At 45.0% G+C, this 25,104-nt stretch overlaps 1 protein-coding gene across 1 annotated transcript; it reads left to right on the top strand.

The window, feature by feature from the left end:
- Nucleotides 1-15,881: 15,881 nt before the first annotated feature.
- Nucleotides 15,882-24,811, top strand: NRT1.1 (nitrate transporter 1.1). Its single transcript, XM_077379338.1, has 5 exons — nt 15,882-16,092; nt 16,208-16,385; nt 16,465-16,504; nt 16,922-17,481; nt 23,851-24,811. The coding sequence occupies exons 1-5, from the start codon at nt 15,978-15,980 to the stop codon at nt 24,707-24,709; spliced, it is 1,752 nt and encodes a 583-aa protein (XP_077235453.1). The 5' UTR covers nt 15,882-15,977; the 3' UTR covers nt 24,710-24,811.
- The last annotated feature ends 293 nt before the right edge of the window (nt 24,812-25,104 follow it).

Here is a 25,104-nt window from a genome sequence, read left to right on the forward strand (position 1 = left end):
TAGCGCTTTTGTCGTCTAGCGAACGCGCCATATCCTGTCCGGACAGCCGGACAGGTCTTTTGTCGTCTAGCGCTTTTGTCGTCTAGCGAACGCGTCATATCCTGTCCGGACAGCCGGACAGGTCTTTTGTCTTCTAGCGCTTTTGTCGTCTAGCGAACGCGCCATATCCTGTCCGGACAGCCGGACAAGTCTTTTGTCTTCTAGCGCTTTTGTCGTCTAGCGAACGCGCCATATCCTGTCCGGACAGCCGGACAGGTCTTTTGTCGTCTGAATGCGCCATATCCTGTCCGGACAGCCGGACAGGTCTTTTGTCCTCTAGCGCTTTGGGACCTGTGCCTTGTATTTAATGCAGGCGGCGCATTTAATGCGGACGGCGCATTTAATGCGAACGGCGCATTTAATGCGGAAGGCGACGTGGCGCACTCCGGCTGGCGGAAAGGGGCGGGATTTTTCCCGCTCTTCCCAGCTTCTCTATAAATACTGAAGTTTACTCTTCATTTCTTACTTTTCATCTTTTACTCTCCTCCTCTTCTGTTCGGCTACTCAAGTTTTCTGCCCGCTTCGGATCAGTGAGCCCGGAGGTCCTCGTCCAACACTTCAGTTCGGTAATCTTTTTTAGCTTTTAGCTTTTTTTTTCTTCCTTTTTTATGTCTAGCACTAGTTCGGAGACGGACTCCAGTTCAAAGGAGTCCGGTTCGACCAGTACCACCACGGGGTCCTGGGCGTCGGAGAGGGCGGTTCCGGCCTCACCTATAGTGGAGGCCGGTGTTGAGGGCGAAGAGCTAGTGATCATAATAGACGAGGAGAGCGGTGAGGAAATGAGTGTGGACTTAGACACAATCCCGGCCTGTGGGGACGGACCGGACCGGGTAGAAACCAGCGACGATGATGAGGACGTCGAAGCGGCAGTTCCTCAATCGTCGCGTATGCCAGTCGAGGTGATAGCGGAGGCACAGATGGAAGCCAACCCACAGTATAACATCGGGGCCCTATACGAGGTGAACCATCTGTGGCCGAACAGGCTTCAGATCGTCAGGGACAAATACTGTATTCCTAGCCGGTACATTCTGAGGGCGGCTGTCGAAGGGGATCGGGCCAGCAACGATAGCGCAGACCTCTGCGTATATGAAGAGGCCTTACGGGCCGGGCTTAGGCTCCCCTTCCACCCCTTTTTTGCGGACGTACTGAATTATTACGGGCTGGCAGTTACACAGGTCGTCCCAAACTCTTGGAGAACGCTGATCGGCTTCTTGTACCTTCTTGAAGTCCGGCTCCGTAGGAACCCCACCGTGCCCGTCTTCAGGATGTGTGCGCACCTGAAGAGGCATAAGGACGGCGGCTGGATCTACATTAGCCAGAGGCCTGAAATGAAAATGATCACTGGGATACCTTCTTCCATTCACACATGGAAGAACAGGTTCTTCTATGTAAAGGACACCGTGCCGGGCTCGCACTGGCCGTTCTCATTACAATGGAGAACGCCGGACACTCGCCGCCTTAGTAAGAAACCAGCCCTCGAGGACTATGACCATATGACCTTCGCTCTGATCAAAGAAGAGCTCAAGCGAGGTCCAATACACTGCTCAGAGTTCGAAGAAGAGGCCGAGCTGGTCGCACTCGGGGTCAGTCGTGCGACGCCGGCACGTACGTAGATCTTTTAGGATAACATTTTGTTTTTCTGAAGTGTTCTTCAATTTTCATATTTCTGACTGCGCTCCGTTCTCTTTTACAGAAATGGTGAAGCAGATGTCCCTTTTGGACAGAATCAAGCAGACCTCGGGCGCGTCCCCAGCGCAGGAGCAGCCCCAAACAAAGGGCAAGAAGAGGAAGGTGCCGGAGTCGACTCCGCCGATGGTCGCACTGGCTAAGCCTCTGAAAAGCAGCCGGGCGACGCATAAGCTTGCCCTATCGAGCCGGGCAGATACCACGGGTCAGAGCTCCAAGTCTGGAGCGGCGACAGGGCCAAAACACGGCGGGGCAGTACTGGGTATTCCGGCCGCCGCATCAGTTGGAGGAGACAACGTCTTCCGCCCGAACTGGGCCGTGCAGAAAACGGACACCGGTCTGGGGGATACCCGGGTGGCCACGGAGTTGATGTACAAGGGCGTCCTCCCACGCGACCGGTTAGAAGTCGAAAAAGAGGTGCCGGAGACCTGCGAAGCGGCAATCAGCTCCGCCCTCTATCAACTCCAGGTCTACTCAAGGGATATGGCTAAGAAGCGATATCTCTTCTCTGAGACGATCACAAGGATCGAGTCTGAAAAGGCCCAGCTCCAGAAGGAGAACGGCGAGCTCAATGAAGCCGTCCAGATCAAAGAGGCCGAACTCAACAGCTTACAGGACGAACTGCAGAGGGTCAAAAACCAGGCCGTGCAGGATCTCCTAAGTTCGGCGGAGAGGGCCGGAAGGAAGGAGAAGGCGGCCGTGGAGAAGGCCGTGAAGGAAACTGAGGAGAGGAAGGAGGCCCAGCACTTCGACTTAGGCCTCCAGGCTTACAGGGCGGGTTTCCTTCTCTGCTCCGAGCAGGTGAAGAGACTTCACCCCGGCATCTCCTTGGACGGGCTAACCGTTCCGTATGCACCTCCGGAGGAGGAGGAAGATGAGGAGGAAGACGAACCGGACTCCTCCCGGCCTATTGAGGTAGATGCGGAGGTGACTGTGGCCGCCGTCTCCTCTGCGGAGGGCGGCGAACTTGCAGCCCTCACTCCCACAGAGATCGTCACCGAGGTGGTGGCAGACGAGGAGGCCTGAGCAGCAGCCTTCTTTCTTTTTGGTGATACGTTTTTTCGCACAGTTTGTAATGCCCATTCTTTGTAAGCCAGCTCGGCGAAGAGAGCAATTTTGTAATACGAATACTGAATACAAATACATTTTTGTTCAACTGTCTGTACAGCATTCTTATTTTTTGTACGCATTACTCAAACACTTAGGAAATATTTGAAGGTGATTTCCACTGCGGGCGTCCTGGCTGGAACTGATCTCCAAGCCACTAGGATGAGCCGGAGTGCACCACTGCTGCTCGTCCTAAGTCTGCGAGAACCGAGCTGGAAGCTTGGTACTCAAACACTTAGGAAATATTTGAAGGTGGTTTCCACTGCGGGCGTCCTGGCTGGAACTGATCTCCAAGCCACTAGGATGAGCCGGAGTGCACCACTGCTGCTCGTCCTAAGTCTGCGAGAACCGAGCTGGAAGCTTGGTACTCAAACACTTAGGAAATATTTGAAGGTGGTTTCCACTGCGGGCATCCTGGCTGGAACTGATCTCCAAGCCACTAGGATGAGCCGGAGTGCACCACTGCTGCTCGTCCTAAGTCTGCGAGAACCGAGCTGGAAGCTTGGTACTCAAACACTTAGGAAATATTTGAAGGTGGTTTCCACTGCGGGCGTCCTGGCTGGAACTGATCTCCAAGCCACTAGGATGAGCCGGAGTGCACCACTGCTGTTATATGCTGATGTCTACATAAGTTACTCAAAGAGGGACACTTGTTCGGGAAACTTATTTTATTCATTCCAGAACTTGGATGATTACAGCAGTTCTTTACAAGCCTATGAAGGCAAACAAAATTACTGATAGTAGATCCGAAGATTTCTAGAATTCCAGGCGTGTGGTAGCATCTGTTCGTCGAGGGACTCTAACCGATAGCTTCCTGGGCGGATGACTTCTTTGATTCGGTATGGTCCTTCCCAAGTCGGAGAGAGCTTGCCCACGCTTCTTGGCTGGGAAACGGAGGCTTTCCTCAGGACTAGGTGGCCGGCACGGAATTCTCTTGGTCGGATCTTGACGTCATGATATCTGGACACTTTCTGCTTATAGGCCGCAGCCCTGATCTGAGATTCCTCACGGACTTCTTCAAGCAAGTCAAGGTTGGCACGGAGTCCGTCCCCGTTGAGCTGCTCACTGAAATGGACGATCCTTGGGGAGGGGACGCCGATGTCAACCGGGATCACTGCTTCTGTTCCGAAGGAGAGATTGAAGGGCGACTCGCCTGTGGCCGTACGCGGAGTAGTCCGATACGCCCAGAGCACATGATACAGTTCGTCTGCCCAACGCCCGGCCTTGCCATCCAGTCTCTTCTTTATCCCCTGCAAGAGGGTCCTGTTCGTCACCTCTGTTTGCCCATTCGTCTGAGGATGTGCCATAGATGTGAATCTTTGCTCTATGTGCAGGTCAGAACAAAACTTTCGGAAGTTCCTCGAGTCGAACTGCTTGCCATTGTCCGTTATGAGGACCCGGGGGATTCCGAACCTGCACACCACTGATTTCCAGAAGAAGTTCTGTACATTCTGCTCTGTGATCTTGGCCAGAGGCTCTGCTTCTACCCATTTGGTGAAATAATCAATAGCGACGACGACGAACTCACGGCCTCCCGAGGCCGGCGGAAAGGGGCCCAGAATATCCATTCCCCATACTGCGAAGGGAAGAGGACTGATGATCGGGGCCATCGGAACGGGTGGCTGGTGGACGGTCGGAGAGAACTTCTGGCACTTCTCACACTTTTTCACAAGGCTCAGCGCGTCCTTCCTCAATGTAGGCCAGTACAGACCTCTCAAGAGGATTTTAATGGCGAGGGCCTTGCCCCCGAGGTGCTCTCCGCAGATTCCTTCATGGGTTTCCTGCAGGGCTAACAAGGCATCACTGGGGCGAAGACACTTCAAATACGGGAGGGTATACGACCTCTTGTATAGAGTCTCGCCATCCAGTGAAAACCTCGCTGCCCTCTGCGTGACCTTACGGGCCTCCTTTCTCTCTCCAGGGAGCTCTCCGCTGCGCAGATACCTGATTATCTCATCCATCCAGCACGGCTCATCGTCAATCTGCATCACCACGACGGACTGGGCATCGATACTGGACCTCTTCAGAAACTCCATGCGAATTTCTCTGAGGGCGGTGTAACCTGAGGCTGCAAGCTTTGATAGCACATCTGCCTTTACATTCTCTGCTCGGGGGATTCTGACGACCTCAAAGCTCTTGAAATGAACGGCCAGACTGTGAACCCTTCCCAAGTACTTGATCATTCGCTCTTCACGGGCTTCGTATACTCCCTGGATCTGACAGACGACCAGCTGTGAATCGCAGTACGCCCTTAACCTCTGAGCACGGGTCTGCGCAGCGAGATTCATCCCGGCTATGAGCGCTTCATATTCTGCTTCATTGTTGGACGCACGGAAACCAAACCTCAGGGCGTAGTTCAGGACGAAGTCCTCTGGTCCAGTGAGAACTAGTCCTGCACCACACCCTGTCTTGTTCGATGACCCGTCCACGTAAACTTCCCAGAGCGGCTCTTCATCAAAGACTGGGTGCGCGATGACGGACTCAGTCCCGGGGGGCGGTGATGCTCTGGAAATGACTCGAGGCTCCGGTACAGCCAGCTCTGCTTCTGGAGATGGAACTGCTACCAGCCCGGGGTCTGGGTCCGGAACTGTGCACTCGGCTATGAAGTCAGCGAGAATCTGAGCTTTGATCGCCGGCCTGGGTAGATACTTGATATCAAACTCACTGAGCTCCACGGCCCACTTGACAAGTCGGCCCGAAGTGTCTGGCCGGTGGAGGATCTGTCTGAGAGGCTGCCCTGTCAAGACCTTGATTGTGTGCGCCTGAAAGTACGGCCTTAGCTTCCGGGCCGCCATAATGAGGGCGCACACGAGCTTCTCTACTCGCTGATATCTGGTCTCTGCATCGTGGAGGACCTTGCTGACATAATAGATCGGCTTTTGCTGGTTAGACTCTTCTTTGATCAGTACTGCTGCAACTGCCAAGGGTCCCGCTGAGAGGTACAGAATCAGCTCTTCTCCTGGCTCCGGCGTGGACAACAAGGGGGGGGGAGGATAAGTACTGCTTCATCTCCTCGAACGCTGCTTGACATTCCGGAGTCCAGGGCGCGGTTTTTATACCTTTGATCGCATTGAAGAACGGGAGGCATCTCTCGGCGGATTTTGAAATAAACCGCCCCAGGGCTGCCACCAGCCCGGTCAGCCGCTGTACTTCTCTGATAGTGTTGGGAGGAGTCAGCTCCATTACTGCCTTGATCTTCTCCGGATTCGCCTCTATTCCTCTCTGGCTTACCATGAAGCCCAGGAATTTGCCTGCTCCGACGCCAAACGTACACTTGGTCGGATTAAGCTTCATGGTGTGTTCCCTCAAGACTTGGAAGGCCTCTTCGAGGTCGGAGACGTGGTTGGAAGCACTTCTGCTCTTTACTAGCATATCATCAACGTAGACCTCCATGTTCCGACCGATCTGATTTCTGAACAGCTTGTTGACGAGACGCTGGTAAGTGGCTCCTGCATTCTTCAGTCCGAAAGGCATCACCCGATAGCAATAAGTCCCCTGGTCGGTAACGAATGATGTCTTCGGGATGTCTGACTCGTACATTCTGATTTGATTGTATCCTGAGAAAGCATCCATGAAACTGAGCAGCTCGTGACCTGCTGTAGCGTCAATGAGCTGGTCTATTTTTGGGAGTGGGTAGCTGTCCTTTGGGCAGGCCTTATTCAGGTCTGTGAAGTCTATACAGGTCCTCCACTTCCCATTGGACTTTTTCACCATCACCACATTCGCGAGCCAGTCCGGGTACTGGATCTCGCGGATGAAATCGGCCTTCAAAAGCCTCTCCACCTCTTCTCTAATGGCTCTCCGCCTCTCAGGTGCAAAGTGTCTCCGCTTCTGCTTTACGGGCTTGCAGGTCTGATCGACACCGAGCTTGTGGGTGCTAATCGACGGGTCAATGCCGGGCATGTCTGAAGGAGTCCAGGCAAAGACATCTACATTGGCTCTGAGGAACTGAGCGAGATCCTACTGCGCGGCCTCTGGCAGGGCAGAGCCGATCTGGACAACCCTCTGTTCGTCACCGCTGTTCAATTGAATGGAGATGAGGTCCTCTGCGGGGTCGTTGACCGTGACCTGTGCTTCGTCTCTCAGATCGTATAGCTCGATTGGAAGAGACTCAGACGCATTCTTCCCTCTCAGCGCTGCCGCATAGCATTGTCTGGATTGGGGTTGATCCCCTCTGACTTCACCTACGCCGCCTGGCGTAATGAACTTCATCTTCTGATGATAAGCGGAGGGAATAGCTCGGAGGAGGTTCTGGCCAGGGCGTCCTAGAATGGCATTATAGGCCGACTTGGCCTTCACCACCAGGAAGGTCACCATAGCGAAGGACTGGCGGGGCGGCTCCCCGATAAGAACTGGAAGCTCAATCTGCCCTTCGACCTTGACAACTTCTCCTGAGAACCCGAACAGATCTGAGTTGGCCGGCTTCAGACGGTCAGCTCCGATCATCATCTGTTCGAAGGCGTGATAGTAGAGGATGTCGGCGGAGCTCCCGTTGTCGACCAGGATCTTCTTCATTTCCCAGTTCGCCACTAGCATTGTGACGACCAGGGCATCATCGTGCGGGAGGATCAGACCGTCAAGATCTGCCTCCGAAAAGGATATCTCATTTTCTGGCTCGGCCCTCTTGCTGCAGGCATGGACGGCATTGACCTGCCGGGCATAGGTTCTGCGGGCCGATGAAGAGGTCCCTCCCGCGGTCGGCCCTCCTGAAATGGTACCAATAACACCATGAGGTTGAAGTTGAGGTTGAGGTACCTGAGGAGGGAGAACGGCCGGGGCAGGAGCCTGGATGCGGTCGCCCAGGGGTTGGGCGTCTCGAGGGCTTCGGTCTCTGGGCCTCGGGTTGTCCTGGCGCTCCCTTCTGTTGTCATTATTTTTTAAGTACCTCCCAAGGTACCCTCTGCTTATCAGCTGCTCGATCTCCTCCTTGAGATGAATGCAGGCATTGGTGTCGTGGCCGTGGCTCTTATGGAACCGGCAATACCTGGACATATCTTGGGTGCCCGCCTCTGGCGTCTGCTTCTTCGGCCATCGGATGAAGTCTTCTTTCCGAATGGCTGCCAAAATTTGAGCCCTAGATGCGGTGAGCGGCGTGTAGCGCTCCCTCGTCGGGGGGCTCCTCTCCTTTCGAGGCCGGGGGGAGCTCCTTTCCTTCCGGGACGGGCTGCTCTCCTTCCTCTGGGGTCTGTCATCCCTACGCTGCTTGGCGGGGTTCTTCTCCTCCGGTCTTCTCTTGCTGACGGAATCCAGGGCAGCGAGAGTCTCCTCGACGGAGATGTACTCTTCCGCCCCGGTCATCAGATCTGCCAAGGACTGCGGATTGCGTCGAGCGACTGCTCTTCTGAAGTCGGTGGACCGGGCTCCGGCCAGAAGAGCATTCGTTGCCGCGGAGGGGTCCAGGTTGGGTACCTGCAGGGCCTCCCTGTTGAACCGGCCAACGAACGCTTTTAAGGCCTCGCCGTCTTCCTGCCTCAGAGCCATCAGTGAAGCCGTTGTCTTTCGAGGTCTTCTGCTGCTCATGAAATGCCGGGCCAGGTCGTCCCCGAAGTCGTCAAAATTGTCCACAGACTTGGGCTTCAGCCGTGAGTACCAGTCTCTCGCGGCTCCAGTTAATGTGGTGGGGAGTGCCCTGCAAAGGAACCCGTCCGACGCCCCGTGGAGAAGCATCGTCGTCCTGAAGGTCTGCAGATGATCCACGGGATCGGTGGTCCCATCGTACTGCGGGATCTGCGGCATCTTGAAGCCCAAGGGGACTGCCGCATCGAGTACCCTGTCTGTGAAAGGGGGATTGCTACTGAAGATCCTTGAAGCAGGGCGGCCATGATCTCTAGCCAGCTCTTCGATTCTATTATCGATCTTCTGGATTCTCAGTAACATCGGATCATCCCTCTGTTCGGCCAGACGGACAGGTCTACTCCTTACGGCTGATGGGCTCCTTGCGGATCCGGACTGGCTGAGGGGACTCCTTCGCCGGTGCCGCGATCCCTCTCCGTGCATAGGGTCTCTCTTGCTGCCACGTTTCTGCACGGAGGGAGATCCGAACCGGTGATGCTGTCGAGGCTCAGGGCGCACGTTCCTGTCCCGCGAGCGGTGGTCTCTTCTTGTGGAGTGACGAGTTTGGTCCCGGGGTGGAGACGCGCGTTCTCTGCGGGAGCTTTCTCCCCTCTGAACGGGTCGAGAAACCTCGACTGGGTGTTGCTGGAGTGCGGGGGCCGCATTCCTGAACTGCGCAACTACAGCAGTCATTTCTTGAAAAAGGGCCCGCATCTCCCTTGGGGTCGGGGTAGGGTCTGAACGGTCCGAGTGGGGCGAAGTTCGCTCCACGGCCGCCCCGACCTCCACCTGTGAGGCCAGCCGCTCACTTCGTCCTTCACGGGGGGCCGTAGCCCGGGTAGCCCGAGAAGTCGGAGGTGCTCGCTTGCCGGTCTGTCCTACCATTTTTATCTGGGTGAGATTTCGAACAGCTTTTTGTTGCGTAGTCCCACGGATGGCGCCAAATCTGTTAGGCCTAAAATCGGTAACAGGTTATGGTAGGGCTGGGTGGTCCGAACTAACGAGCCACGACTGAGGGGCTGGTTGAGTCCTGCGCTGCACAAGAGTACAGACAAGAAAGAAAAGGGTCAGAGGACCAACCCGGAGTGATACTCCGGACGGGCGCTTCGACACTCAAGTCAGTATGAGCAGGAGTGCAGAGCAATGTCAGAGCAAAAAGCTTAGAGTTTTGGTTCTCAGATTTTCAGGACCCTCACCTTAGCACAAGTGAAGGCTATTTATAGTGATTCTGAGCCACCTGTCTAGGACAGGTGGTAGTTCTGAGCCAGGTGGTGGCCTCTGTATGGACCAGGTTTCATACCTAAGGAGGGCAGGTGGAGGTCCCTGATTGGTCCAGGTGCCACACCTAGTGGAGACAGGTGTTGGCCTTCCAACGGTCCTTATGAGGGCCACGTGCCAGCAGCTAATTGGATGCTGAGTTCGGACCCCTCAGTGCTGAGTCCGGATTCCCTCAGTGCTGAGTCCGGACCCTATCAAGCACAACCACATTTTGATAGTTTCACTAACCCATCTTGTCTTTCAGTTTTTAAAGAGCCAATTAAAGAAGAAAAGACATCTGGGTTTGTGCAAACATCAAATAGAGTTATGCTGATAACATTTCCTTTTTTATATGGGCATAAAATGGGAGTAAAATTTATTTTGCGTCCATTTACGTCCAAAGAAGTCAAACACTCGAATATGTTAATTTTGTGTTTTATTTAAAATTTGAAGGAAGTGACAATTTTAAATAAGGTCTTGATGGCGGAGTCCGGACTAAAAAGGGTTCTTCATGAATCAAGCCATACCACATGGGTACGAAGGATTGCTATTTAATGGCGCTCGGTTTCACTGTTAAATCTTTTTATTTGCAACCAGAGAGATCCTAGCCTTCGTGGCTTTGAATCAGTTAGTGTTTGCTCTACCTCCTCTATCCTCTCACCATTATAATCGTTTATTGTTTGTGCTATTTTTGTACGAGTAAAGATAAAAATATGGCTAGACATTCTATTTATAAAGTAACTTCCCTTTCCTTATATACTATTGACTTCTGCTTTACAACTCCTTGTTTAACATTATACTTTGTTGAAAAGACTTAAAAACTAAAAATGGAACTAAATTACAGAACATGGGATAAATATTAAAGTTAGAAAATTTTCTAATAATAACAATAATTGTAAATCGGCTGTCGTAAAATTTTATTTTTAATTTTTTGGAAATGCAATTCTTGAGGCTACCTATCAATAATGAAACTTTCAATTTTTCTGGAATTAAAGGAAGTATGTTAAAGAGAGTATTATTATTAGGGTTATGATATCCCCCCCCCCCCCCCTATGATATTCCCCCCCCCCCCCCCCCCCCCCCCCGTTATTGGTTAGATTTTAAAGGCAAAGAAAAACGTTAAAGAAGCTGAGTACTACGGTTCGGTTCGGTTCGGTTCGGTCCTACTGTGTACTACGGTTCGGTTCGGTTCTTACGGTTCATGGAACCAAGAACCGAGAATCGAAAAAAAAGGAACCGTGAACCGAGAACCGAACCGGTTGGCCACCCCTAGGTCTAGGCATAGGAAATAGAAGATTATAAATTGTAGTACCGATTCTAAAAAGTCAAAATAGAAAAGTTTAAGATTTGAGCTTACATAAGTTGAGAGGGCGAAAATCTCTTCTTGTCTTTCAAAAAGGAAAAGAAACAGGCTCTTCCTACTGTTTTTTTTTTTTTAAATAAAGATTGGAGCAAGGTTGATGAGCGATAAATAGGTAGATTTCACTTGTATCTCTCCTCTTCTTTTTCTTTTTTTTATTGTCTTCTGTTGTTCATTGACTCGTGATTTCTTCTAATATTATACAGACCCCAAGGAATCCTATTCCCGATGATTCTCCTCATCTTACAATTTATTTTCTCGGAATTAACCTACATGATACAAATGCTTTACTAAGAAATCCAACATTTCCTTCATCATTGTTTCAGACATCAAGCACACAGTCGGTCAATGACATGGACGGATTGGAGATAAGTTCGTCTGAGTCACCACCAATTAATGAGCATGGTATCTTTAGGCATTATTTTAAGCATCCATTGAGTACTTATTTTAAGCATTATTCATAGATAATTCTTAAAAGGGATCTGCTAGGGCCATCGCAGAATTTGCATTTTGCAGAGCGTTTGTTGCATGAGAGAGCCGGCCTGCGAAATGCCTTCTGCGATGGTCCCTACCAAATTCCTTCTTAAAATTAAACCAACAAAAACACACTCTAATCTTCTCCTCAAGAGTAAACCTGCCACTTGGCGCTCTCTCTCATCTATTAGGCTGGTTACAGGTACAAAAAATGTTCCAACTATAATTTTCAAATGGGTTCAATGAGTCATCAAGCCAATTGCCTCTTAGCTGGACCATTTGACTCTTCGAGATCCTGAAAGGGAGTTATAATATTACATGTTTCGTCATCCATTATTCCTCAGTAATCATGTTTTGTGATTCAACCCAAGGTGCAAATTCTAGTTGCTTGGGTCGTAAATAAATTGATTTAGGTTTTGAGTGCTGCTAATGAGACAGGCTGCCTGACCCAGAGTGGAACGGCACAAATGTCTACACGCCACATGGCACAGGGACAGGGTAGTTTGCCAAATTAGAGGAAGTTGTTGTTAACATGTGAAGAGGCTATCTGTTCCATCCCATTCACGGTTACCATATCATTATTCTTAGGTTTTTTTTATATGGAAATGATATTAGCACAACCACATTTTGATATTTTCACTAACCCATCTTGTCTTTCAGTTTTTAAAGAGACAATTAAAGAAGAAAAGACATCTGGGTTTGTGCAAACATCAAATAGAGTTATGCTGATAACATTTCCTTTTTTATATGGGCATAAAATGGGAGTAAAATTTATTTTGCGTCCATTTACGTCCAAAGAAGCCAAACACTCGAATATGTTAATTTTGTGTTTTATTTAAAATTTGAAGGAAGTGACAATTTTAAATAAGGTCTTGATGGCGGAGTCCGGACTAAAAAGGGTTCTTCATGAATCATGCTATACCACATGGGTACGAAGGATTGCTATTTAATGGCGCTCGGTTTCACTGTTAAATCTTTTTATTTGCAACCAGAGAGATCCTAGCCTTCGTGGCTTTGAATCAGTTAGTGTTTGCTCTATCTCCTCTATCATCTCACCATTATAATCGTTTATTGTTTGTGCTATTTTTGTACGAGTAAAGATAAAAATATGGCTAGACATTCTATTTATAAAGTAACTTCCCTTTCCTTATATACTATTGACTTCTGCTTTACAACTCCTTGTTTAACATTATACTTTGTTGAAAAGACTTAAAAACTAAAAATGGAACTAAATTACAGAACATGGGATAAATATTAAAGTTAGAAAATTTTCTAATAATAACAATAATTGTAAATCGGCTGTCGTAAAACTTTATTTTTAATTTTTTGGAAATGCAATTCTTGAGGCTACCTATCAATAATGAAACTTTCAATTTTTCTGGAATTAAAGGAAGTATGTTAAAGAGAGTATTATTATTAGGGAAATGATATCCCCCCCCCAGGTTATTCGTTAGATTTTAAAGGCAAAGAAAAAGGCTAAAGAAGCTGAATTTATGCACTAGCAGTACCACTCTTACAAAAACTGTAAAAGGAGGGGATTTTATCCGTTTCGGGTGGGGGGGATATCAGTGCCCTATTATTATCCTTTAATGTGGGATGGTGAGCTTTGCAATTAAGATTTAAAACCTTTTCACTAAAGTATATTCTCATGTTATTAAACAAATCTCTCTCTCTCTCTCTCTCTCTCTCTCTCTCTCTCTCTCATAGCAGACTTGCACAACGCCTGAAGAATCGAACAAATCGATATTTTCACACCCCCCCCCCCCCCCCCCCCGCATTACTCATGCGCCCCCCTTATGAGGCGTGAATATATCATCATATTTGAGGTATGTTCAAAATAGGATAAGTTATCTTACTTGTTATTAGGGTTGCAACTCGGGTGTGCGGGTTGGGTTTTGAAGAACCCTACCGTACCCGAGAAATATCTCGGGTCAGGTCGGGTTGGGTATTTTTCCAGAAAACCCGCGATTCCCAAACCCGGCCCTACCCATGCTAATTCTCGGGTTGGGTCGGGTCGGGTCGAGTCGGGTCGGGTTTTTTCACGTTGACGTGTTGTAGAAAAAGAACAAATCTTCACACCAAAAATCTCTCAATTTATGTATTCAAGTCTATAAATTTAAGAAGGAAACTATATTTCCACATCACAAACATGATCACTTCAATGAAAACAATTATATCACTCTATCAAAAAAAAAAAAAAAAACAATTATATCAATATATTAAAAAATTGTTGCTATGTTATTCAAGAGATAATTAAAAATGTCATAGTACATCTACATAAGTCCGGTTTGTTTTAGGGTTTCGGGTTTTCTTTCTTTAAACCTGACCCTACCCAAGATTGCGCCGGGTTTTTAAATTCAAACCTGACCCTACCCAATGATTTCGCTATAAACTATGTCTCTTTTTTGGTGTCCTCATCCTACACGTATCTGTGTGTTTGCACACGTTTGCACAGAGCAATGATTTCGCATTTGACTCTAAAAAGTCCTATTGCCAAAAATGCATATCTACACTTATGGATAATGGCACTCCTTTACATCATCCTAGTTTTCCATTGCCTTGAATGCCCTTCCTTTAATCACCCATCCTGTCTTTTGCAATAAGCCAGTTCTCTCATGTTGATAACCGCAGCCCTTTTATATTAAATAGTTCTCCTGTTTTTGTTGAATACCCTCATTTTCATGATTACACCCTTTCGAATTACTCTAAATTTGGTATTGGCACTCCTTTTTTTTTACACACTATTCAATTCCTTGATGTTTGCCAATAATTTTTTATTACACCCTTAAGCCGCTAGTTGCCGTTTTTTTTTCCACTTTTTCTTTGATTTTCCATTTCAGTTGAGGTACCTCTGTTTGAGGTGTGTGCCTGAAATAACTACTCTACTCAGTTGAGGTGCTTCAATCCCTTGAGGTAAATGCCTTGGACCTTTGGAGTGCGTGCCTGAGAGAGTTTTCTTGCCCATTGGGCTCATTCTCGTCAATTTTGGCATTGGTCCTTGGTGACCCATTTTATGTAGACTCGCCCCATTGAGGCATTGAGTCTCATTTAGCCCATTGTGGCTTCCTTTCGGCAACCGGCAGTGACGTGCATGTGGCAAGAAGCATCAATCAGCATCAATGGACCTGCTTCATCAACTTGATGTGCATTACACTGGAAGATTCGGCAATATTCCGCTTGAGTGTGTTGGAGTGTTTTTATTCGAATTGTTTGGGGATTTTTATTGTAATCAATTTGGAAATTTTCATTGTATGCAAACATATATAGATTTTCAATCAATATAAGTTTGAGGGGGCGTGTTGAGATTTGTCAAATAATATCAGATCATGATAAGATCTGATCGTTTATGATCTTGGTGGAAGTTGGTTTAGATTATGATGTGGTAGATTAGGGAAGTTAGTTTAGATTAGGATGATCTTCTTATCTTTATCTCTCATGTTTATCTTCAAGTGCTTATTTAAGCACTAGTCATTGTTATTTGTAAATATCAGAGAATATAGTGAAGATCTAAATTTCTCTCTCCCTCCGACACACACGCACACATAACGCACGTTTGTGGCCATTAAATGCAAGAAAATAGAAAATTAAATTGTCCTCATTCATCTGAATCAAGTGTATTTAGGTGCCCATACGTGGCAAAAGCCTAACAAATAAACATAGAAACATCTCTAATGCCGTGAACCCAATTCCACTGCTCGTATAGGTTTGAGAAAAGCTGGACACTGTAAAACGTTGTCAACAAAATGCCATAAAAGTAAAGTGCTTCATTGTAAAATATATATCCTATTCTCTCTCTGTTTTTTTTTTTTTTTTTTTTAGTTAGGGAAAATGTCCTCTTCTCATTTAAATGTAATTGGTTGCGGATATTCCTATCCTTCCATTATAATTAATAAGCTCGTCCAACCTGTAGTCTGGTATGACTTCACGTATTACAAAAATAAATGGGCCCCACTCTTCACATCTCCTAGGCACCAACGGCATACGTAACAATTGTTATTATCGTCTTATGCAGATACAAACCATCTCAATTTTTTCATAGGGGTGTGATATGATAAGTATGATGAACTTTTTGTGATGGCTCTCATGAGATGCATTGATTCGGACCCCCACATGACATCATCATGATCTACACCGTTCATCTACTGAGACCCACACTATCAAAACCAAAAGATGAGTGAAGGCGATCAATTGGGAAAATCCTAATATGCACATGCATGCCCTACCCCTCTGTCGGACCCACAAATTGCCGACTTTGTGCTAAGTCGTTCTCGTTAGATAGTGTGTGGTGGTGAACATATCATCGACAAGTTTGGAATTGCCACTCTGGGAAAAATACTAATAATGCCCTTATTTTATTTCCTTAATAATACAGTCAGATGATCTCGTGAGTTCCCAAGCTATAAAAAGGAACAGAAGTATAGTTTTGGGTTGTGCCACTTTTTTGAGTCTCTTCACCATCTCGAGCTTTGTAATTTTACAGTGTTAGATCTTACAACAGAGCATGGCTCTGCCTCAAACGAATGAAGAAATAACCCTCTCTGATGCCTGGGATTACGAAGGCCGTCCGGCCGAGAGATCCAAAACAGGGGGATGGACTAGCGCGGCCATGATTCTAGGTGTAAAAATAATCCATAATCCCCTATCTTTATTTTCTATGACTTTGGGATTTCATTATTCTGTTTGGATATTGTCAGACATATGCAGAACCTCTCTTTTATTAATGACTTGCAGGGGTCGAGCTGTTCGAGAGGCTAACCACTCTAGGAATTGCCGTAAATCTTGTGACTTACCTAACCGCTACTATGCATCTCGGAAATGCTACCTCGGCAAACACTGTAACTAACTTTCTAGGCACATCTTTCATGCTCTGTTTGCTTGGAGGATTCGTTGCCGACACCTTTCTCGGAAGGTACTTTCTCATAAAAAACGGGGTTTATCTTTTTCTATCCTTTGTTTTGTTTCTAAGATCTTCCAATTATCTCAATCAGGTACGTCACCATAGCCATCTTCACTAGCGTTCAAGCCGCTGTAAGTAGAACTTGCACCTAAGGCTTCGTGTTTCTTTCGACGTAAAATGGGTGTAAAAAAGAATCTATGCCCAATTTTTGAACTTAAAGATGAGCGTAAAATTTGTTAGGAAACAAAGCCTAAGTTCTTCTACTCACCTTTCTTTTCTAAAAAATCTGATGGGTTTTTTCGTGAAACAAACAATTACTCCAAAAGCTTAAGCTGTTAGAGTTGGTGCTATTTAATTATTTATATTTCAACACTCATTTTGGGCAAATTTTTAATACGAAGGAGTCGTTGGGTTTGCCGCGAGGGAATAGCTCTATACCATGTGAAACAACCTATTAGTAGCTCTGTATCATGTGAAAACCAATTAGTCTTAAGCTTTTAGAACTGTGTCATTTAATCATTTGTACTTTTTACATTTATTTTCTTTAGGGTGTGACCGTGCTAACAATCTCTACCGTAGCACCAAGCTTAAAACCCCCCGCGTGTAGGGTAGGTGAAAACTGCGTCCATGCGAGCGGGTTACAACTAGGGGTGCTGTATCTTGCTCTATATCTTACAGCACTCGGCACAGGGGGTCTCAAATCAAGCGTGTCGGGTTTTGGGTCTGATCAGTTTGATGATTCAATGCCGAAGGAGCACGCCCAGATGACGAATTTCTTCAACTGGTTCTTTTTCTTCATAAGCATTGGGTCTCTTTGCGCGGTTACTGTACTAGTATACATACAGGACAATCTTGGGAGGAGATGGGGGTATGGAATCTGTGCCTTGGGTATTCTTCTCGGCCTCGTTGTCTTTCTTTCAGGCACGAAGAGATACCGATTTAAGAAACTCGCTGGGAGCCCTTTGACGCAGATTGTGGCGGTCTTCGTTGCGGCATGGAAGAAAAGGCATTTGGAATTGGGATATGATTCTTCTCTTCTCTACGACGTGCATGAGGCTCCGGTAAAGAAGAAGAAGAAGCAGAGATTGCCACACAGCAAACAGTTCCGGTGAGTTCATTTAACTGCTTTGCTTTTTAATCTGTTAGCTGTCATTTTTTCTTTTCTTTTCTTTTTTTTTGGGATGCGTAAGCCGGGGTTTAACAGTTTAACAGACCCCGATTTATCTGATAAAGAGAAAGATGATACAATAAAAGCACAGAACCATCTCTAACTCCGAACATGAGAGGGGGAGAACCAAGGCTCAGCACATATGCGTGACAAACACTAGGCCTAAGAGCTGTTAATATGGCATCTTATAATATTTTAAACTTTTATTATTGGCTGCCACAAGCTTGTAATTATCGGCAGCATGCCGATAGCTATCAAAGAAGGGTGCTAGAATCAAAATAGTGGGGTGAGTGAATCAGCACCATATATCAAAATGAGAAATTAACCGATGTGAATCGGCTTTTGCGAAACTCCCATGTGGTAGAATTGATCCAGCCACATCAAAGCTGGTTGAATCTACTCACCGAAAAAAGATTGCATTTCCACCCCTTTATGTGTGTGGGAAATGATACACGTATCCCTCATTTGATAATGGCACTCCATGCTTTTATTAAGCTCTTTTCTTTGCATCGGGCACTAAAAACTAATTAGAGTAGTGTAAAATGTTGAGTGTAATTGAAACAAAGAGTGTGGATGAAGCACTTTTCTTAGTTGTTATTGAGAGCAGCTTTAGTTATTGCATCGGGCACTAAAAGTCAATTAGATAAGTGTAAAATGTTGAGTACCATTATTGAAACAAGGAGTGTGGATTGTTAGAATATGTGGGATCCAACGGTTGGATTGTGTTTAGATCTCACCGTTGGATTATCTTGGAGGTAGATTGGGTATGTTGGCTAAATGAGGAGACTACATAAATTAGGCAAGTGGATATGAAGAGGCAAGTGAGAAATATTAGGAAAGTAGATTTAATTAGGTAGATTTGATTAGGATTCTTTCTTCCATAGTTATCTTCATTTCCCTTATATCCTTATCATGTAAGTGCTCTATATAAGCACTAACCTACTCTTTGTAATTTATTCAAGAATAATAGAAATTCTCTAAAATTCTTCATGGTATCAGAGCGGGTCGATTGAACCTAGTCCTGAGCACAACACAAGAAGCTTCCGTCTCCGGCGGACGGCCGATCTAGCCGTCCGCCCGGTCTCTCTCCACTAATACCAACAATTGCAACCCTTGCTTCTCTTATGTACCTCTTTCATACTCTTGTCATCTATGGCTTCTTTACCCCATGCCCAAAATCCTCACTGTTGTCGTCACCATCCAATTCAGCATGTCTTTAGTACCCCGATCTTCATTGTGTCTCTCCACTGCCCACTCAAGCTAGAGATGAATGTCTTCTAGGAAGATGAAATTCTTGATCATCCCAAGCCATTTCATTTGACCGAGCGACTCTTTACTATTTATTTTTCTTGTCATCATGACAGTCCATTAGGGCTTATTTTATTCATCATAAGAACCCTCTGTCACACTCCTTTCTTTGTGTCAATCAAACCCCAATCCTTGTCATAAGAGCAAACTTTCACCCCCTCGATTGATAGTCACAGCCCCATTTGATTCATGTGGGTGAAAGGGTTTCTCTTTACATAAGCGATGATAAGGTGTTTGTTGAGAAAATCAAAAACATAAAAGGGTTAAGAGTCTTGCCGATGGGCTTCTTAGATAAGACAAAAAAGGGTGAAAATCATCCAATAGTGTTGAGACATTTCCCCAAGATTGATATAGACACCCATTTTCATCCTAATTTTAATTTAACCCCTTTCTTGCAAAACCTTCCCTCTGTGAAATCCCCAAATTGATATCAGCATTCAGCATACACATACACAAAACAAAATAAAAAAGTCTTACACTCCCAAAATTTTTAGAATTTTCATGGATGATGCAGTTTCCTAGTTTGCTATTGAGAGTAAATTTAGTGATTGCATCGACCACTAAGAGGGAATTAGACAAGTATAAAATGTTGAGTGCCATTATTGAGTGTGTGGAAAAAACAAACAAAAGGTGGTGAAGACGCTGACAAAGTGGGTGGAAATATCATGTTTATTTTAAAAAATGGGAAAGCTTATGGTAAAGTATATAATATAAGAGGAAACTGTTGGTGCGCTTAAGCTCACCAAGCTTATGGTGCGCTTAAGCGCCCAATCACATGGGTCCCACATTTTCTGTGGTGATCCAAACCATTCATTTGCAAGGCCCTATCGTAGATAGGGGGTGTACCAAAAATTAGCTCAATAGGATCATCCTAACCCCTCAATTTGTTGAGGACAAAAATGGGCAGATTTGTGGACAAACAATGTCTGTCCATTTTGACTTCCACAAATGGATGGATTAGGATGATTTTATGGAGGTGATTTTTGGTACACCCCTCATCTATGTAAGGGCCTTTCAAATGAATGCTTTGGAGCATCTTAACAAAGTGTGATTGTGCGCTTTGCACCAACAATTTCTCGTAATATAAATATGACCCATCAAAAAAAGAAAGTATATAATATGCACAGCTAAAGATCTGGTGATCTCTTTTAGTATTCCACGACAAAAAAAAAAAAGAATAAATAGTTGATTCCGTATCTCTCTATCTTACCCATGGGATGTCTATTCGCATGGGACCATGCTGCGGATATTCCTCAAAATCAACCATCTTACTTGTACATACGTGTCCCTGCTGGGACCCTAGAATTGATTCGTCGAGTCGCTCTCCTTAGTCCTTACGCTAGTCCTGAAAAAGTCCGATAAGTGTCAAACAGTGTATCGTGGATCAAAAGAAATATATTCCTTCAAGCATCAAGGGATAAAGGAGCCGCATTATGTTTCCTTTTTCTTATTAAAGAGATTAAAAGTAGGTATTAGCATCCAAAGTTAATCAAATAAGACTGGTTGGCATTGTCTAAATTCTTAATAATTTATTTCCAAGGAACAAATAAATGGAAAGAGGAATCCTTAGGTCACGAGCCACTGGTAGACTGTCTGAAATTGGTTTCGGTATCTAATACCCATTGCACAGACCCATCACACCTTATCTATGGCGCTATTTCGGCGAATCATTAAACCTCACTGTCTTTCATTGGCCTCTTCCGTTGCACAAAACGTCATCGGAAATAAATGGTACCCCCTTCATAAGATGATCCAAACTGTTCTTTAGTTGGGCCACAATGTAAATATGTTGTACTCCGTTAATCATCTCTATTGGGTGGTCCTAACCGTCTGATCTTTAGAAGGATTATACATTATAGAAACCTCTATAGATAGGAGAGTTATGGTTAGGACCTTCCTACTATGGAGATGATTTACTGGGTACAACCGATGTTGGCCCAACTAATATCAAAACAAGTGGGTGAGAAATCAAAGCTTTTCCTTCAACTTTCATTCTATTTCCCAATTTCTTGATATTTTGTATGCTGTGTGTGCGTGTGAAGTCCAGTAGTTTCCAAAAAGTACTGTGTAGCCCACTTCATAAGATGATAAAACCGTTCATTAGTTGGGCCCGTAACGTAAATATGATGTACCCTATATATCAGCTCCATTGGATTATCCTAACCCTCTGATCTATAGACAGACTTGGAGGATTAGGATCATGTGCGTTTGGATCGCCGGAATAGGGTATTGGTATCGGTATCTAATACCTATCGTAGGCATTCTAGCGTTTGGTTTTGTTTTCTAAACGGAATGGGAAACATTGCTAGATTCCCGGCGGAAAAAAACATTGGAATATTGGGCGCATTTTGATACTCACCCAAGGAGGTGGTATTCTGATTCCCCGAATCGGGAGAAAAAATAGACTGAAATCTTAGCTTCCAATATTACGATGTTTCCTTTCTTAAGCTTCCCTCTCTCGTATCTTCTTCTCTAAACACCGATATATCCTCTTTCCCGTTCTACTGCAAATCAGCACCTGAACCGAGGAATGTATTGTTGAGTTGTCTCCGACGACTTTAAACAGACAGCGTCTCCCCCCATCAGGCCACAAATACCCTGGTTCGTCTGTTTTTTTTTTCATTTTGTATTAAAAGGGAAGAAGATGCTAAAATGGCTAAAGTAAGAGAAAGAGGCCATGTGTAACTCTTGTCAGATACTACTAGGGGTGGCAAAATTTGCCGAACCGGACCGGAACCGAACCGAAAAATTGGTTTCGGTTTGGTTAAACCAAACCGATTCAAATTTCGGTTCGGTTCGGTTTGGGGATCAAACCGAACCGAAACCGAATATTTCCAATGATTATGAGTTAGGGGTGGCAAAATTGGCCGAACCCGAACCGAAACCGAACCGAAATTCGGTTTGGTTTGGTGGTCGAACCGAACCGAAACTGAACCATTGCCACCCCTAGATACTACTAACAGCAACACATAAATATATAATTTAAGAGAACTTATATGATGCCCGACCGTGAGATTATAAAGGGGCAGAGAGAGAAAACCATCTCTCCCTTGGTTTTTAATCTAAGAGAAAGCCATTTTTTTACTTTTCCTTGGTTCAAAACCAAGGCAGCAGGTTTTGTCTGCCCTTTACATTCTCACGGTCGGGCATCATATAATTTCTCATAATTTAATATTACACTATGATATTTGGTATCTCTTGTGGCAGAGAACTGAAAAGAAATATATAATATTATATTAGAGTTCTCTTGATAGGAGAGAAATGAAAAGAAATATATAATATAATTTTAGATTTCTCTATGTAAAATAGGATATGGGATTGAATATATATATAATATAATATTAGATTTCTCTAATTAAAATAGGATATGCGATTTGCTAGGGACCATCGCAGAAGTTAGTTAACAGGCGGGCTGTTGTATTAGAGATCAGTCATATAAGCTCACTTTTTAACAAATTTTGTCTTGTTCATTTAATTCACCGAGGTGGCTGCTCTCTAATGCAACAGCCAGCCCGCAAAATGCCTTCTGCAATGGTCCCTAGCAAACCCCCATATATATATATATATATTAGAAAGAGTAATAAAATAAAATAAAAAAAAGAGGTGGGGTAAACGCTATAGTATTGACTATTATATCAACCTATGGCATTTCTCTAGTGCCCGTTCCATTTCAAAAAAATTGAAAACCATTTCAAAAAATGGTTTTACATTTCTCTAGTGTCAAATCTCTTAGTTATATATGTATATGGTTTTACATTTTAGTAAAAAACAAGTAATATTAATTGAAATATTTATTGACAATTTGATTCAATTCCGACGTTGGTCTCGACAGTTCCAAACGTTAGAATCGGAATCGCGATTGATTCCTTAATTCCAGTGCTTACACAAACACTAGAATTGGAATACTTCTCCGTTTACGGGGGGGACTGGAATTGGATTGGAATATAATATCAATACCGATTCTTGATTCCGGCAATCCAAAGGTAATCCTATCTACGTTGTGGCAACTAATGAAGGGTTTGGATCATCCTATAAAGTGAGCCCCACAATACTTTTGAAAAATACTAATGAATGGTTTGGATCATCTTTCTGGACAGACAGAGGAGATATTTCTGGCTTTTGTGAAGAATAATAGGGGAAGTGATATTTATGCCCCTTTTGATTACTAGGGACACCCATCGCCAGTGTATCAATGATTAAAGTGAGGCAGATGTACTTGGTGTTGGAAGAATTCAGTGGGTTTGATTGCCACTTACACTGGCGCGGGGTGTCCTTGGCGATCAAAAGGGGTGTAAATATCACTTCCCTTTTTATTTAGTTATGGCTTATGAGTTTTTAAGCATAGTGGGTGTTGGTTGTTGCTTATGTGTCTTTTAAGTGGGAAAATAGGTAGCACATGTGTAACTACCTTTGTGTTTGTATTTCAGTTCTATATTTCAATGAAATGGGAGAAGAGAGAAAATTTACAGCAAATGAGACTTTGTTTAAGAGAGTCATGGCTCCTCTTGAATTGAACCGTTAGGAGGTCCGGTTGCCTCGAATCAACCTCTCTCCCCCTTTTTTCGATTTTCCGTTTGTTTATTTGTGTTACGGCCGATTAGGCACGTAACATGCTCTCTCATGCAACAGCCATTCTGCGAAATGCTTTCTGCAATGGTCCCTAGCAAATCCATTTTGAAAAATATTGGTCTTTTTCTTGGTAGGTAAAAATACTCTTCATAGGCAGACAGCATATAAAATCTCCTTATAAAATTGTTTCCGATTCCTTTTTCTTCCGCAAAATGCTTTCTGCAGTGGTCCCTAGCAAATCCCTTCTAAAAAATATTGGTCTTTTTTTTTGTAGGTAAAAATACTGGTCTTTATGCAAACACAGCATATAAAATCTCCTTATAAAATTGTTTCCCATTCCTTTTTCTACTCTTTCATTATATAGTTATTATATAGTTATGTTTCGAAGTTTGTTTATTCCACGTTTAATATAATTTTATTTTCTTTCTTCAGCTTCCTAGACAAAGCAGCAATTAAAGACGTTGACACTACGAGTGATCAGCTCATAAACCGGTGGCAGTTATCAACTCTAACCGACGTGGAAGAGGTGAAGATGGTGATCCGAATGCTACCCATATGGGCTACTACTATAATGTTTTGGACGATATACGCGCAAATGACCACCTTCTCAGTCTCCCAAGCAACTACAATGGACCTTCACATCGGAAAATCATTCAAAATCCCTCCGGCATCGTTAACTGTCTTCTTCGTCGGAGCCATTCTCCTAACAGTCCCCATTTACGACCGCATAGTCACCCCCATAGCACGAAAATTCACCAAAAATCCACAAGGCTTAACGCCATTGCAACGCATATGGGTAGGTCTCTTCTTCTCCATACTAGGCATGGTTGCTGCCGCACTCACCGAACTCAAGCGCCTAAGAGCCGCTAGATCATATGGCCTCATGAACGATCCGAGGGCCGAGATTCCTCTAAGTGTGTTTTGGCTAGTGCCTCAGTTTTTGCTGGTGGGTTCAGGCGAGGCTTTTACTTATATAGGGCAATTGGATTTCTTCCTTAGAGAGTGCCCGAAAGGGATGAAGACTATGAGCACGGGCATGTTTTTGAGTACACTCTCACTTGGGTTCTTTCTCAGTTCTATTTTGGTTTCCATAGTGCATAAGGTGACTAGGAACAAGAGACCTTGGCTTCCTGATAACATCAATCAAGGGAGGCTTTATGATTTTTACTGGCTTTTGGCAATATTGGGCGTGCTTAATTTGGGTCTGTTTATGGTTTCTGCTAGATGGTATGTCCATAAGAATAGGAGGTTGGGTGAGGAGGAGTACAGGGAGGAGTTGAGTGAAACGTAATCAGGTTGTCATGCATAAGAAGGTTGGTCCTTTTTTTAGGTGGTTTTTTTTGGTTATGTATCATCTGGCCTTCATGTACTATATAAAGCAAATACAATTCACAATGCCATATTTTTAGCAATTTGTATTAAACGAAAAGGGAGCACCCGAGAAGGAGCACCCGAGAAGGGCCAGCCCAGAGAACAAAAACAGGAAGAAGAGACAGGAAAGAAGAAAAAAGACAACAAAAATTACAACATCATACTACGGGGGAAGATGATCGAACCAGAGAATGCTCTTCCCACCTACACCCTACTTGGCTAACTCGTCCGCCTCTTCGTTTGCCGACCTCCAAACATGTTTAAAGACAAAAGCAGATCCTGCTACAACATCCTTAATTTCATCAAATAACCCCA

The sequence above is a fragment of the Tasmannia lanceolata genome, unplaced genomic scaffold (assembly GCF_043159265.1).
Source record: "Tasmannia lanceolata isolate RefF3 unplaced genomic scaffold, GAP_Taslan_0.1 ptg000005l, whole genome shotgun sequence".
NCBI lineage: Eukaryota > Viridiplantae > Streptophyta > Magnoliopsida > Canellales > Winteraceae > Tasmannia > Tasmannia lanceolata.